At 44.2% G+C, this 17,287-nt stretch overlaps 1 protein-coding gene across 1 annotated transcript in view; it reads right to left on the reverse strand.

Moving 5' to 3' along the window:
* Positions 1-342: 342 nt before the first annotated feature.
* The window catches only part of APOBEC2 (apolipoprotein B mRNA editing enzyme catalytic subunit 2), an 80,705-nt gene continuing 63,760 nt past the window's right edge, over positions 343-17,287 (reverse strand). Inside the window, exon 2 of the mRNA XM_069756589.1 lies at positions 343-1,590. Within this exon, the coding sequence (XP_069612690.1) occupies positions 1,026-1,590 (565 nt within the window). The 3' untranslated portion in view covers positions 343-1,025. The remainder of the gene's footprint in view (positions 1,591-17,287) is intronic.

A 17,287-nucleotide genomic window follows, 5' to 3' on the forward strand; every position in this document is an offset into this window, starting at 1 on the left:
CTAATATACAGTAAGTATTTACTCACCCAGACATGTAAGAAGAGAGCTGAAAAATTCTCTTGAAAGTTTATGATAAAATACTGAAAAGTCTACATACACAGTGTTTTGGGTTTTGCCATTTGTTTGCATTCTTGGCATCTGTGCCATGTTTTTTTGTGTTTTTTTTTAAGAATGCTTTCAGTTTATCCTTTTTTCTGACGTTATTAAAGCACTTCAAAAAGTTAAAAGATACTTGTGTACATGTTGCAAAATAAAAAAAGGATATCCAAGAAATTGTAAACACCAAAAATGAAAGAGTGAAGAGTAATCACTTGTAAGCCACAATCATTTTTGAGAAAGAAAACCATTTAAAAATATTTAATAGCAGGATGCAACCATGAACAACTCATATTCACCTCCTGACATTATTCAAGGCTTAAAACGTGAAGTATCATAATTCCAAGTAACAAGTAACATTAATTCTCCAATACATATTTAGTAATTTGTTGAATTAAAAACACTTTTTCAATATAGCCAAAAAAAGATTAATTCTGTCCCCTGATAATAGCAATCTCTCTAAGGCCCCTTTCACACATCAGTTTTTTGCCATCAGTTGTAATCCGTTGAATTTTGAAAAAAAACAGATCCGGCGACTGATGCCACCGGATCTGTTTTTTTCTCATAGCTTTGTATGAGCAACGGATTGCGATGGATGGCCTCACGTTTCATCCGTCGTTTGCCGGATCCGTCGAAAATTGTTTGCTAGAATGGAAGCCTATAGTGCCGGATCAGTCAAATGACGGAATACAGCGACGGAATCCGTTTTTTTTAACTGAGCATGCTCTGATCCAATTAGCCAGATCCGCTAGTCAGAGCAGTCCAAAAAACAGATCCGTCGCATCAGTTTTTCACAATCTGCGACGGATCCGTCAAGCCAACGGATTGTGATTGACGGCAAAAAACTGATGTGTGAAAGGGGCCTAACAAATAAGTATTACTGCATTGCCAAATAATTGCTCTTTAGCCATATGATGTTGGTTGTTTATCTATCTCAAAATTCCTGCCAACTTCTCTTCATAATATCTAGAGTTCTCTTCTAAATCTTCCCATGGAATAAAGGCTCCTTGTTCACTCTTTTGCTCGTTTTCCCCTTCTTCGTTCAGGGCCACATCTGGCTCTACAAAATTTTGCCATACATGCAAATAATCAGCACTCTTCATCATTCGGAGTTGACATCCAGCAGAACTGATGCCCCTTAGGGCACCACGGATTTCAGATTCCTCCCACTGGAAAAGACGGGCAACTACCAAACGTATTTTCAATGTCTTATTCCGTCGCAGACATCGAGCAATGCAGGCTGCGCAATTAACACATGGGCTAGATGACACGTAACAGATAACACTGAGAGCACCAGAACTGAGAAACTGTGGCAAGACATTGGAGAAAAAAGCCTCCTCTGCATGGGCTGAGGCATGCTCATCTTCTAGGTACCCACGAAAAACCTGGCCTTCTCCTCGTTCTACAGTATAGCATAACAGAGTCTTATTTCTCCCAGAGCTATACTCCACATTCTTGAACTGGAACATAAAAGAAGAAGCAGGAATTCGACTCCTAGGAGTAAGGAAATAGAAAACAATGTTAATAAAATTGAAATTCTCTAAATGTAATAAATTATTCTAAATTGCAGTAAATCCTATCTATCATCATCTAATGTGAATCACTGTAATCCTAAAGCTAGAAGAACATTCAATGTCTAGGGGCAATATGTTCTAGTGGTTCTCAGATACGCTTTTTTTGCAGCAGCCTGTGGCAGAATTACTCTCCATACTATCTTATATAATTGCACAAATATCTAGCTTGCCTGTATTTCGTCATTGGGAAGACAGATGAGTGGACCCTATATGTACTCTGTTCAGTTTTTTCTGCTACGGTCATCATTTTCAAGATTACAAAATGTTTTCTGTCTGTGTGATTGTGCTGCCCTGGAAAGAGCATCTGCCACTTTAACATTCATGTGTCACAGAAATTTGGAAGATATTTTTAGATCTGCTGTAGGCTTCTCTTATCATCTGTCACTTTGCTAATCTCTAAAAACCCACAGCAAAAAAGGACTCATCTTGCAATCTGGAGGTCATTTCTCTAAGACCACCACTTGCATTGGGGGTTGGGGTAGGAATCGGGAAATGCAGCCTGTAGAAAGACAGTACTAAAAAAGGTTATGTTTGCAAATGCCCCTAACATGTTATTCACTTTATTTCCATATAGACAATGGAAAGTAGGAAGTGGAAGTGTGTGAATTATAAAAAAGTCAATTCTATAGGTATGTTTCCACAACACTGCATGACATGAAGCAGGTGAAACACAACGATATTACATGTTTAACCTGTAAACAAAGGTGTAGCCAAAAACCCATCTAGTTTCTAGTGGAAATATAACATGGCACTGGGAGCAGGGGCGTAGCTAGAGCTTTTGCCGCCCGGGGCTGCTCCCGAGTTTGGCGCCCCCCCCCCCCCCCCCCTCGGCTCAATACACACAAAGGTTACCAAAAATAGGGCAACACACATGATAGGGTCTGCAAAAAAAAAAAACAAGTTCTGCTTACCTGACCGCGCTCCTGCTCTCTCCACGCAGCTGAAGCGTGCACTCGCCGGCGACTGACAATGACGTCAGAAGCCGTCGACGTGTGCGCTGCGGCCGACTTCAGCTGCCAGCCTCCAAATGGCTGGTGGGTTGTTAACTATTGACGTACGGGCGCGGGCCCGCACGTCAATAGCGTTAAACAGCTGCAGCGCCGGCCGCGGTTTTAGAGGGCCCCGGGCGAAAGAGTCTCAGTGGGCCCCCCCTTTAACACATAGCATGATTCATGATGCAGATACAGCAGAGAAATATAGCATACCCACATAGCATATAACACAGCCCACGTAGCATATAGCACAGCCACGTAGTGTATAACACAGCCCACGCAGTATATAGCACAGCCCACATAGCGTATAGCACAGCCACGTAGTATATAACACAGCCACGTAGTATATAACACAGCCATGTAGTATATTGCACAGCCCACGTAGCATATTGCCCAGCCACGTAGTATATAACACAGCCATGTAGTATACTGCACAGCCCACGTAGTATATTGCCCAGTCACGTAGTATATTGCCCAGCCACGTAGTATATTGCCCAGTGATGGAGTATACAGCACAGAGCCACGTAGTATACAGACTTAAAATAAAAAATAAACATATACTCACCCTCCGATGAATTCTGGCCCTGTATCGCACGAGGCAGCTTCCAGTCCCAGGGTTGGTATGAGCGCAGGACCTGTGATGACGTTGCGGTCACATGACCGTGACGTCATGGCAGGTCCTTCTCACATACCATCCTTGGCACCGGAAGCTGCCGCTTGCATGGAGCGGGCACTGGAGCGTTGCGAGGAGCGGGAAAGGCGATGGAGGGTGAGTATAGCAGGTTTTTTCATTTTTTAATTATTTTTAACATGACATATTTTTACTATTGATGCTGCATAGGCAGCATCAATAGTAAATAGTTGGGGACACACAGGGTTAATAGCAGCGGTAACGGAGTGCGTTACACCGCGGCCCGTTACCGCTGCTATTAACCCTGTGTGAGTGGTGACTGGAGGGGATTATGGAGCGGGCGCTGTTTGTGGGGAGTATAGCGCAGGCGCCGGGCACTGACTGCAGCGGAGGGACTAATCGGACTGTGCCCGTCGCTGATTGGTCGCGGCAGCCATGACAGGCAGCTGCCGAGACCAATCAGCGACGACAGACAGAGGCCACGACCAATGAATATCCGTGAAAGAAAGAAAGACAGAAGGACAGACAGAAAGACGGAAGTGTGACCCTTAGACAATGATGTAATATATATATATATATATATATATATATATACACATATATACTTCTCACCTGTGTCTTGCCTCTCTGTTGTTTTCTGTCTCTGTTCTCACATCTTTTCTGTCTCCCGCTCTGATTTTCATATTTCCTTCTGCCTCTTCTTCCTGCTTGTCCGTGGCTCCGCCCCCGACATTTAGCCCCGCCCCTCCATGGCTCTTCACATTGTGAGAGCTGTGACGCTGCTGGAGGGGCAGGATCGGAGCTTCTGCTGCTGACTGCAGGTGCGGGGGTGAGTCACAGCGTGTGTGACTGTGTGCCCCTGCTACACTGCAGCCAGCAACTCTGCACGGCCGCGCGCACTGCCAGCGCTCTGCTCCAGTCCTCACTATGCAGGGAGGAAGGAGCAGAGAATGAGTGCGCGCAGCCGTGCTGATAGCCGCCCCCACATTGTGCCGCCCGGGGCGGCCCGCCCCCCCCGCACCCCCCTTCCTACGCCACTGACTGGGAGTTAGCCATTGACAAAGCACCCATGTCACAGGATTACCATGACAGGGGCCAGAAGACGGCAGTGTCTGGTTGTGAGATATGGGAAACTGATATCTAATTGATATCATTTTGATATCTGATGGAATTCCCTATCAGGTACAGTTTGGTCCCAAAATACTTGCTCCTAACTCAGCCCCCACCTTTGGCAGTCAAATACACATCAAACAATGGGACCTCATTATCCAGCGAAGGCACTTCCTTTAATTAGCTCAAGCAAATAGGCCTTTGAAACTCTCTCCAAGGGGGGCGAAAAGGCATAGACCCTGTGTTCCCCAGCACCAAGTCCAGCAATTGTCACAGGGTTGTGAGCTCTTGTGCAGTTACCAGCCAACTGGCTTCCTTTGTTGGACTCAGACATACAATATCTCTGAACCTAGCCGAGCACATAATCAGAATCGGCATTCCTTTACCCACAAGCCCATACCATACAGCCACATCTAGAACTCTGCATTGTTAAGTTATAAAGCATAGCTACAAGGAATTAAATATGGTAGCTTTTTTTTGTCTCTTTGCACAGATAAAATCCAGCAGAATCCAGTGGCGCCTCCGTCATCCCATTTTGCGCTACGGGCAAAAAGTTATGGGCATCCATGGTTCTGGCTGGAAAACCATGCTCTCAGATATGAGAGGAGTGAGGCTGCACAGCCCAGTGGTTGGTGCAGTTTATGGGAGGAAGCAGTCTATGGGATAATTGGCAGCTCCTCATCTTGGTCTCAGTTTTTCTACTGGCATGAGGCTCGATAGCTGATGCGGCCAGAGAATTACGTAACAAAGATTTGGACCTGTGATTCATCAGCACCTCCCTGTGGTCATGTAAGGAGGATGACCAGACCGTGGGTACCTGCATGCCAGGTCTGGAAATAGAGAGGCTGCATCCTCTGTTCCCAGGGGACAGCTTTGAGGAGGCGGACCGTCTCCTGGAGCCTGAGGGAAGCCTGAGTGGGAGGAATCTTCCTGCAGACCAGGGGAGGCAGGGAGAGACAGGCAGAAAGCTCGCAGCAGCCGGTCTATAAAAAGGAAAAGCGCGCGAAGGCCAGAAGTCTGACGCTGGCAGAGAGGAGTATGGGGAGCAGCGCAGAGAGCGGCATGCAGAGCGGCGCTCAGAGCAGTGGGCAGCACGCTCTGCTTCCACCATCTGAGTGTACCGGTGTGGCGGCAGGCCATATGGAAGGAGCCCCCGTCGCCTGCAGAGCAAGAGACGTACAGTGTCGAGCCTTATACACCGAGCCAAGCTGTGCAGACCAAGCAGAGCTGAGCCAGCTGTGCAGCAGCCAGAGAGAGAAGTGCCCTGCCCTTAGAGCACCAGCAGCATGAAAGCCAGTGCCTGTCATCCCCCGCCACCAACAGCGGGGACCAGAGAGAAAGAGACGTGCGGTGTGAGTCCGGCCTCTGTGTCCGTGAGTACTACACACGTGCCCCATAAGAGTGACTGGGGACAGTACACACATTCGCTCCCTGACTGGGCCATTAAACACCTACCAAGCCACACTGGGCTCGTACAAGACCGTGACCCGTATTACTGTCAGCCACTTTGGGCCCATTTGACAGAGACTGTCAGGAGAGTTGTGCAGGAGACTCGTCGGGCGTAAACAGTACTGTGGCCGCAACCCTGTAGGCAACTCCAGTATATGGACTAGGGGCAGTGGAAGGTACCGGAGACCGACCACTGTCACCAGAAGACGAAACCAGTGACTACAGTACCATCCAGGAGGAGACACTTCGCCCACCATTGCCAGTGCTATTTAGTGCGCAGCAGGAGCTGCAGTGTTAGGACTTCCTGATACTCTTGTTACCTATTTGTCGTGATTTGAACCATTGTATTGTACTGTTCCTTTAATAATGTTTAACTTTACCTCCGTGCATGGAATATTCCCTCTGTAAATAAACCTGTTAACCCTTGCTCTGCCTGCGTCCCATCACTGCATCCTGCGTTCCTGATAGCTACCTACAGTCACATACTACACTGTGTTCCAAATTGTTATGCAAATTGGATTTAAGCATCATAAAGATTTAATTGTTTAGTTTTTCAAATAAACTCGTGGATGGTATTGTGTCTCAGGGCTCAATGGATTACTGAAATCAATCTTAAACATGAGATAATTAGTTTTCCAGGTGATTCTAATTAAAGGAAAACTGCTTGAAAATGATTTTCCACATTATTAAACAGGCCACAGGTTTCAAGCAATATGGGAAATAAAATGGATCTCTCTGCTGCGGAAAAGCGTTAAATAGTGCAATGCCTTGGACAAGGTATGAAAACATTTGATATTTCACGAAAACTAAAGAGTGATCATCATACTGTGAAGAGATTTGTGACTGAAACCAGAGCACAGACAGTGTTCATGCAGATAAAGGCATAATGAGGAAGGTTTCTGCCAGACAAATTAATTGGATTAAGAGAGCAGCTGCCAAAATACCATTACAAAGCAGCAAACAGTTATTTGAAGCTGCTGGTGCCTCTGGAGTCCCTCAAACCTCAAGGTATAGGATCCTTCAAAGGCTTGCTGTGGTGCATAAACCTACTATTTGGCCACGCCTAAACAGTGTTCACAAGCAGAAAAGGTTGCAGTGGGTCCAGACATACATGAAAACTAATTTCAAAACAGTCTTGTTTACTGATGAGTGTCGAGCATCACTTGATGGTCCAGATGGATGGAGTAGTGGATGGTTGGTGGATGGCCACCATGTCCCAACAAGGCTGCGATGTCAGCAAGGAGGTGTAGGAGTCATGTTTTGGGCCGGAATCATAAAGAAACAGGTGGTAGGGCCTTTTAAGGTTCCTGAAGGTGTGAAAATGACCTCTGCAGAGTATATAGAGTTTCTGACTGACAACTTTCTTCCATGGTCTAAAAAGCAGAAACGTGCCTTCAGGAGCAAAATCATCTTCATGATGATCTTCCTGACAATGCACTATCTCATGCTGCAAAGAATACCTCTGAGTCATTGGCTTCTATGGGCATTAAAGGAGATAATCTCATGGTGTGGCCACCATCTTCCCCTGACCTCAACCCTATAGAGAACCTTTGGAGTATCATCAAGCAAAAGATCTATGAGGGTGGGAGGCAGTTCACATCAAAACAGCAGCTCTGGAAGCTATTCTGACTTCATGCAAAGAAAAACAAGCAGAAACTCTCCAAAAACTCTCAATTTTAATGGATGCAAGAATTGTGAAGTTGATGTCAAAGAAGGGGTCCTATGTTAACATGTAACTTGGCCTGTTAGGATGTTTTGGAATTAAATAGCTTTTTGTCAGTGAATGTGAATGTGAATGCTGCAAATTCCACAAATTAGCATTTTCAGTTCTTTAAAACATATCAAATGTTTAGAAATTCTACTGTGCTTAATAATTTGGAACAGTGCATTTTGAGTTTTTATTCATTTTGGAGATTATTCTGTTATCATTGGGAGGTTTCTTCAATACAATTCGATGTATACTCTAGCGGTGATGACTTATTTGACTGACTGTCATTTGCACCGACCATTTAGGAAAATCCGAGAAAATATAATTTGCATAATAATTTGGAACATGGTGTACATGATATGGTAATTGTAATCTATCTGTATCTCACCCTTGTACTACACTCCTGACTGTATACTTGTATATTTGTTTTTGTATATATATACCTGTATCTTTCTAGTGCGCCTTTTGGGAGTTGAATATAAAATTAATCTTGGGCTGCTCTTTTATCTCGATTCACGAATCCCCACGTCCGCATGCTTGGTTGGTTATTATATGCTACCCCGGGGTTGGTTTCTGACTCGATATAAGCCTGTTGTTGGACAGGGCTTATATCTAACAAGGAATTGGTGGCAGCATACCGTACTGTGTTAGTGAGGAACTCTAACAGGGACAGCCAGGAGGTTTTTATATATATATATATATATATATATATATATATATATATATATATATCCCCAGCCTGGACTGGTGATATATATCCCAGAGAAAAGCCTCTCCGGTGACTATTTTCCCTCGGTGCAGTTCCCTGACTGACCTGGGGTAAGTGAGGGTGCCAGAGAGCCAATCCCTGCTGGGTCATTCTCTCCTCTCTCCAGAGGTGAGTGAAGTTGAAACACCCCTTCCCCTGTACAATCCATCACACTGGTTTCCGCACTCCTGCACTGGTTAGAAGTACTTCACCATGGTTTTAAACAGTGTAGGTATTTTCCTTGCTAGCAGTGCAAGGGTTAATCTGTTCAGTAGAAGCTCCTGGAGCTTTCCTACTTGGATTGTCTCAGCTAATCAACATTGGCTACTCTCGTCTGCTATATATGCTCTCATCTAGCACATAGGGACTGCCAGTGTTAGTTCTTACTGTCTGCTTCTGGAATTTGAGATGTTGTTGGTGGTTGGAACTGGCATTTGGAGATTGTTCAGGAGATTGTTGCTTGGAGGTTCGTCTGTGTGATCATCCTCATCCTCTCCTATTTGGTTTATCCGTCATTTATCTCCTCTGTGTCCCATTCTGTTGCTTGCATTGTTAGTATTTTTATTTATCCCTGTCCATCTTTCTTTGTCTGGTTTGTGTGTTCCTATACACATCAGCTTCCCACTACCCTGGGTGTGCGAGGGGACAGATCGGGGTAGATACTGTAGAGGATCATAGCAAAGCATGAGAACCCGACGTCTCCACCTTCAGTAGTAATCCAGGGGAGAGGGCTAGACTAGGGCACCCCTAGTTCTAGGGAACTGATTAGCAGCTGATGCCCCAACCCCATCGTGACAACTTGTCTTCAGAGCCCTGGCATGTTACATGAAAATGGAGGTTCTGGCTGGCTGTGGACTTGTGCTGTGAGGGTGCTACACCTGTGTAGGCCACATGTGACTGATGTTGCTGGTTTAACATGACCAGATGTTTCACAGTTCAATGAGAGTGACCACCATTCCAAAATAAACTCTTTGCTGAATGGCAACTTGATAAGGGTTATATACAAGGAGTAGCTGGTAAAAAGTCTTATGGAAGTTTCATTTACAGTTTGAAGCATTTTCCACACAGTATCCTTACTTAGCAGTATACTCCAAGACTTTCTGTAGCCACCGGATCGCTCTACTTCACCACAACTAAGCGTTAATGCTACTGTCCTGATTAGCTAATGTTCTTTCCTTGCTCTGCAGTTCTGTGTCCTTTTTCCCACTACTAACACTTTAAAACTCCGGCTTGGGACCTTTCACTAGTCCCAGTCACTCAATCCTGTTTTGGCCTGTTACCTTCCAGTGTTACAAGCTTGGGGTCTTGTGACTAGGCGGCTTCTCCTAGGACCTATCTCTGGAAGGCGACTCTGTCCCTCTTTCACTTATGGTCAGGATCTCACTATTCCTCCTGTCACGATAAAATACCATAGTCTGAGGAATTTTTTCAGAAGGTGCCATGGTTCCAGGCACTCTGCCTCGAAAGCTCTCATTCTCTGTCTTGGCCTGCAGGCAACTCCCTTCCCCCCTGAATACAGCTGTACCTTGAAACTCCAGTGTGGGACACTGCCCTGTTGTGAATTCAGCTTTTGGGCTCCCTCCGGTGGTTGTAGAGGGTAATGCAGTTGTGACTGGACTGCAGGATTGGACAGGTGTATCTACTAATTGCAAAACTGACTGGGGTATATAGCCTTGCTGGGCTCTTTAGTCCCTGCCAGTTGTCCATTGTTTTTGAAGGATTCACTTCCTTGCTGGTCTCTCCAGTTTGCTGTGCTTTTCTACAAAGATAAGTCCTGGCTTTGTGTTTGCTGTCCACCTGCTGTGGACCTAATAGTTCTGTGCATATTCATGTTTTTGTCTTGTTCAGCTTTTTCTGTGAAGGATTTTTTGCAGCTAAGCTGTGTCTCTGGAGATGCAGATATACCCCCCATGTCTTTAGTCAGATGTGGTGATTCGTATTTTCTGTGGTGGATATTTTCTAGTGTTTTTATACTGACCGCATAGTACTCTGTTCTATTCTTTCTTTTTAGCTAGTATGGCCTCCTATGCTAAAATCTGATTTCATATCTGCGTATGTTATTTCCCTCTCCTCTCACCGTCAATATTTGTGGGGGGCTATCTATCCTTTGGGGATTTTCTCTGAGGCAAGATAGGTTTCCTGTTTCTGTCTTTAGGGGAAGTTAGATCTTAGGCTGTGCCGAGGGGTCTAGGGAGTGTCAGGTACCCCCCACGGCTACTTCTAGTTGCGCTGCTAGGTTCAGGGTTTGCGGTCAGTACAGGGACCACCTTCTCCAGAGTCCGTCTCATGCTGCTCCTAGGCCACCAGATCATAACACTGCCCCCCTACCTCTTGAATGCAGGAGTGTGTGAAAATCCTTTGTCTGAAAATCATGTGCTCTCGTGCTCATGTACCACCTTAATAGTAACATACATAGTAACATAGTAACATAGTTAGTAAGGCCGAAAAAAGACATTTGTCCATCCAGTTCAGCCTATATTCCATCATAATAAATACCCAGATCTACGTCCTTCTACAGAACCTAATAATTGTATGATACAATATTGTTCTGCTCCAGGAAGACATCCAGGCCTCTCTTGAACCCCTCGACTGAGTTCGCCATCACCACCTCCTCAGGCAAGCAATTCCAGATTCTCACTGCCCTAACAGTAAAGAATCCTCTTCTATGTTGGTGGAAAAACCTTCTCTCCTCCAGACGCAAAGAATGCCCCCTTGTGCCCGTCACCTTCCTTGGTATAAACAGATCCTCAGCGAGATATTTGTATTGTCCCCTTATATACTTATACATGGTTATTAGATCGCCCCTCAGTCGTCTTTTTTCTAGACTAAATAATCCTAATTTCGCTAATCTATCTGGGTATTGTAGTTCTCCCATCCCCTTTATTAATTTTGTTGCCCTCCTTTGTACTCTCTCTAGTTCCATTATATCCTTCCTGAGCACCGGTGCCCAAAACTGGACACAGTACTCCATGTGCGGTCTAACTAGGGATTTGTACAGAGGCAGTATAATGCTCTCATCATGTGTATCCAGACCTCTTTTAATGCACCCCATGATCCTGTTTGCCTTGGCAGCTGCTGCCTGGCACTGGCTGCTCCAGGTAAGTTTATCATTAACTAGGATCCCCAAGTCCTTCTCCCTGTCAGATTTACCCAGTGGTTTCCCGTTCAGTGTGTAATGGTGATATTGATTCCCTCTTCCCATGTGTATAACCTTACATTTATCATTGTTAAACCTCATCTGCCACCTTTCAGCCCAAGTTTCCAACTTATCCAGATCCATCTGTAGCAGAATACTATCTTCTCTTGTATTAACTGCTTTACATAGTTTTGTATCATCTGCAAATATCGATATTTTACTGTGTAAACCTTCTACCAGATCATTAATGAATATGTTGAAGAGAACAGGTCCCAATACTGACCCCTGCGGTACCCCACTGGTCACAGCGACCCAGTTAGAGACTATACCATTTATAACCACCCTCTGCTTTCTATCACTAAGCCAGTTACTAACCCATTTACACACATTTTCCCCCAGACCAAGCATTCTCATTTTGTGTAGCAACCTCTTGTGCGGCACGGTATCAAACGCTTTGGAAAAATCGAGATATACCACGTCCAATGACTCACCGTGGTCCAGTCTATAGCTTACCTCTTCATAAAAACTGATTAGATTGGTTTGACAGGAGCGATTTCTCATAAACCCATGCTGATATGGAGTTAAACAGTTATTCTCATTGAGATAATCCAGAATAACATCCCTCAGAAACCCTTCAAATATTTTACCAACAATAGAGGTTAGACTTACTGGCCTATAATTTCCAGGTTCACTTTTAGAGCCCTTTTTGAATATTGGCACCACATTTGCTATGCGCCAGTCCTGCGGACAGACCCTGTCGCTATAGAGTCACTAAAAATAAGAAATAATGGTTTATCTATTACATTACTTAGTTCTCTTAGTACTCGTGGGTGTATGCCATCCGGACCCGGAGATTTATCTATTTTAATCTTATTTAGCCGGTTTCGCACCTCTTCTTGGGTTAGATTGGTGACCCTTAATATAGGGTTTTCATTGTTTCTTGGGATTTCACCTAGCATTTCATTTTCCACCGTGAATACCGTGGAGAAGAAGGTGTTTAATATGTTAGCTTTTTCCTCGTCATCTACAACCATTCTTTCCTCACTATTTTTTAAGGGGCCTACATTTTCAGTTTTTATTCTTTTACTATTGATATAGTTGAAGAACAGTTTGGGATTAGTTTTACTCTCCTTAGCAATGTGCTTCTCTGTTTCCTTTTTGGCAGCTTTAATTAGTTTTTTAGATAAAGTATTTTTCTCCCTATAGTTTTTTAGAGCTTCAATGGTGCCATCCTGCTTTAGTAGTGCAAATGCTTTCTTTTTACTGTTAATTGCCTGTCTTACTTCTTTGTTTAGCCACATTGGGTTTTTCCTATTTCTAGTCCTTTTATTCCCACAAGGTATAAACCGCTTACACTGCCTATTTAGGATGTTCTTAAACATTTCCCATTTATTATCTGTATTCTTATTTCTGAGGATATTGTCCCAGTCTACCAGATTAAGGGCATCTCTAAGCTGTTCAAACTTTGCCTTCCTAAAGTTCAATGTTTTTGTGACTCCCTGACAAGTCCCCCTAGTGAAAGACAGGTGAAACTGCACAATATTGTGGTCGCTATTTCCTAAATGCCCAACCACCTGCAGATTTGTTATTCTGTCAGGTCTATTAGATAGTATTAGGTCTAAAAGTGCTGCTCCTCTGGTTGGATTCTGCACCAATTGTGAAAGATAATTTTTCTTGGTTATTAGCAGAAACCTGTTGCCTTTATGGGTTTCACAGGTTTCTGTTTCCCAGTTAATATCCGGGTAGTTAAAGTCCCCCATAACCAGGACCTCATTATGGGTTGCAGCTTCATCTATCTGCTTTAGAAGTAGACTTTCCATGCTTTCTGTTATATTTGGGGGTTTGTAACAGACCCCAATGAGAATTTTGTTACCATTTTTCCCTCCATGAATTTCAACCCATATGGACTCGACATCCTCATTCCCTTCGCTAATATCCTCCCTTAAAGTGGACTTTAGACAAGACTTTACATAGAGACAAACCCCTCCTCCTCTCCGATTTTTACGATCCTTTCTAAACAGACTGTAACAGTAAGTTTATAATAGTAAGGTTATATATTTGGTATGTGCGTCGGTTGGGCCATCACACAGTGCGTTTTCTAGGCGCAGCGCCTAATGGATACAGAGAAACGGATTGCTGCTCAACAGGGGCTCATAGCCACGTCGTGTTTGGGCTCAAATTAACACCCAGCTCATGCCCGGAAGAATGGTAGTTCCGTGATCACTATATGAGGTTGCATCCTGGAGCTTCGGGGGATATGACTGTTCTATAACTCTGAGTCCCTCTGAGAAAGTAGGAGTGCATTTCATAGCTCCGCCTACTCAGTGATGTCACGATCAGGGGGTATAAGAACCTGAAAGCTCAGTTTTCACTAGCCTTTGACCAGGAAGCTAGCTGAGAGATGCTCTGTAATGCATCTTGATGTATAGCCCATTCCCCGAGCCACATAGACTGCCATGAACTGTAATGATATAAGGAACTGTAAGTGTTATTTTTTCTTCTGTTAATACCTTTTTATTTGTAAACGTCTGTATATACCTAATCGTCTCATTTTATATCTTTTTACCCTTTTGTAAACACTGCCTACCTTTTTTGAAGTAATATATAAAATTACTAGCTTTGTCTCCCCTGTCACGTCCTCTGAGGTGAATTATGCTACGAATCTGGGTGGGCTACGGACCCAATTTTAATTACAAAATCGGAGCTGGTGGCAGCGGATTTGTCCTGTGCGTTTGGGAGTCTTTGTAGCGACTGGCGGCATTGATATCTATTGTTCCCACCTGAGTGGGAGTAGTTATATCGCCCTCGATGCAGTGTGCCCATTAGCCAGTACAAAGTAAGGCAGCCTTTCTGGCGAATAATTATCCTAGGTCCAGTACCCTGACTAACCTGAGGGTAAGGGGGGCGCCAGAAGAGCTGCAAGTTCCAAACCCAAAGTGGGATATAGATAAATCCCCTTCAGAAAGAACCAGGGGCAACCAAACAACCCCAGTTCATGACAAATTGGTGTGAGTGGTGGGGATGATAAAGGTATCCTCCCCGTGAACCGTGACACCTCCTCTTTGGTCTCCTCTCATTAAGGGTCACCTTCGAATATGGCAATGTTGACCTCTGATCTTTTGGTTCACTCAATCAGCACCCCAGGCCCTTTCTGTCTTTCTAGCAGGAAGTTCTCGACTGTCTTCCCACATAAACACTCCCATTCTGGACAAGTCCGAACTGCTAACTCTCAACTTTCCCCATAATGAGCTATACACATTTCAACATCATTAACACTTATCATATTATTCTATTCACATTACAAGGTATTTACATAGATGCAGGACACAATTTTTATGACATTATATACATCACTTTATATCCCATAACATTCTAAGCTATTTCTTCAAGAGGGAAATTTAGGCAGCATGTCCATATTCTTACAGAAGCATACCCTTAAAAGTAATTTTGAGGAAATTTCTTAAATTCCATAGCCTGATATGTATTGCTAAAAAACAGTGCTAATCTTGAAGCCAATGGCAACTGCAAGAAAACAATGGACATGACAATCACAAGGTACCATATTTTTCGGACTATAAGATGCACCGGACCATAAGACGCACCCCCAAATTTTCACAAGGGAAGGGATCGGCACAGGTGGAGGAGTGGTCATAGGGGTCGTTCGGTGGTCCAGGCTGGTGCGGTGGCCTCTGGGAAATCCCATCCCAAGCTGGTACAGTGGTGGTGGCTCTGTGATGGGGCGGCGGTGACGGCTCTGTGCTGGTGCAGGGGCTCTGTGCTGGGGTAGGGACTCTGTGCTGGGGAAGGGACTCTGTGCAGGGGCAGGGGCTTTGTGCTGGGGCAGGGGGGCTGTGCTCCGGGGCAGCGGCAGCGGCTCTCTGTGCTCTTTGAGGGGTATGCTCAGATTAAAATCTTGGCAACGAGATCTCATCCCGAGATCTCGTCTCCCAAGATCTCGGGACGAGAACTGATTCTGAGCATGCAGCACCCCGGCCCAGCAGCCATCTTCCCGGTGGCCATGTTCCCAGAGGCCACAGTAATATGGCAGCAACGGCTGTGCAGGGGGCCTCCGGGCTTTGACAAAATGCCTGTGGAGCCCCCCACGGAGCACAGAGAGCCGCTGCCACTGACCTGGAGCACAGCCCACCACCACCACACCACAGAGCCCCTCCACACCGCCACAGACGCAGAATTTGTAAGTATATTGCAACCATAAGACGCACCCCCATTTTCCCCAAAAATTTTTGGGGAAAAAGTGCTTCTTATGGTCTGAAAAATACGATATATCTCACCTGTGCAAAGCCAGTACAAAAAAAGGACAGAGCTGAGGAGGCAGTTATATTGAAAGATCACGTGTCCGTCATGTTATGGTGTTAAGTATGACCTGACATAACAGCTTGTAGAATATATGACATTTCATGAGAGAGTGGACAACTCCTTTAAATAAAAAGGCCAATGGACTGTTCAGTCCAGGAAAATCTGGTCTTATGTAGAGTCTGAGATAGCAGTGGGTGAGATAAGTCATGTGCCTCTTGCAGCCATTTTAATTTATGCTCTGTTATATTTCCAAAATATATATGATAGATCATGCTAGGATTTACTGTAAATATTATAACACATTACTATTTGAAATGTGACCTTTCAAAGTTTGGATAAAATTCTTTGTAATATTTAAATGAAAATGATATATTTTATATGATATGTAAGGACTAGCCTTATGGTAAACTTTAACATTTCAGGAGTATATATGGACATAAGGCATTCATCTATTGTTTGCTTGCCAGCTGCCACTGTAACTGGAGAGGGGTTATTGCTGTTTCTGTTTTGGGAACAGTAAAATAGCAAGTGAAGGGACAGTCATGGATATATCACTAACAACAGTGGTAGGAAGCTTTCCAGTGGAACAACGGATCTTCTTGACTTAGGGCACATTCTTTTTATAGGCCAATGTTAGCAAAATGTATTTATCTTCTGATGGGCATGGTTTATTGACCTGAAATAGCAATATTTGCAAAGTTACAGAATTTGGCCTGATAAAAGCATATAGTCTTCTGCTCCCCGCACTGCTCCACGACCTCTGCCATGCTGCAAACTTCTAATGGTTGGAGAGTGCTGAGTGCCGCCCCTCCACCTATATGATATTGATGATCTGTCCTATGACATTAAAGGAGTTAAACAGGATTTTTTAACAACATACACAAACTAAGTATTATTTTTTAATACAGCCTCCCTAAATCCATATTGACCCCAGGTTACCCCATGGCTCTGCTTTCGTTACATTTTTTGATAATGTACTGTATATCCCAAACGTGATGTATGCCAGCTGGTTTCCACTGCCCATGTACATGTTTTTGCCTCTGACAAGACATCTATGTGCCAGCTTATTGTTACATGTCAGCAGTACATATGTGCAAAATAGACAACCAAGCATGTCCACTTGGATCACACTGTGTATAGCACCTCTGCAGCAAACAATGCTGTAAGATGTGTTCTGGGCTTGTTACTCTTATCTAGATGATGTGCTAGGCGAGTAATGCAACGATCAAAGAAAAAGAGTGGCCGTGTCCGCAAAAATGGGCACAAAGACAGCAAACTCTGCCTGCCAGCAGCATAAAGTGATAAAAACTAAAACAATACAGATGTTACTTTTACAGTTAATAATCTTTATTTTTAATAATAATCTTTATTTTTATATAGCACTAACATATTCCGCAGCGCTTTACAGTTTTCACATGTTATCATCGCTGTCCCCAATGGGGCTCACAATCTAAATTCCCTATCAGTATGTCTTTGGAATGTGGGAGGAAACCGGAGAGTGCCCGGAGGAAACCCACGCAAACACG

Source organism: Ranitomeya imitator, chromosome 3 (genome assembly GCF_032444005.1).
Source record: "Ranitomeya imitator isolate aRanImi1 chromosome 3, aRanImi1.pri, whole genome shotgun sequence".
In the NCBI taxonomy this organism is placed as follows: domain Eukaryota; kingdom Metazoa; phylum Chordata; class Amphibia; order Anura; family Dendrobatidae; genus Ranitomeya; species Ranitomeya imitator.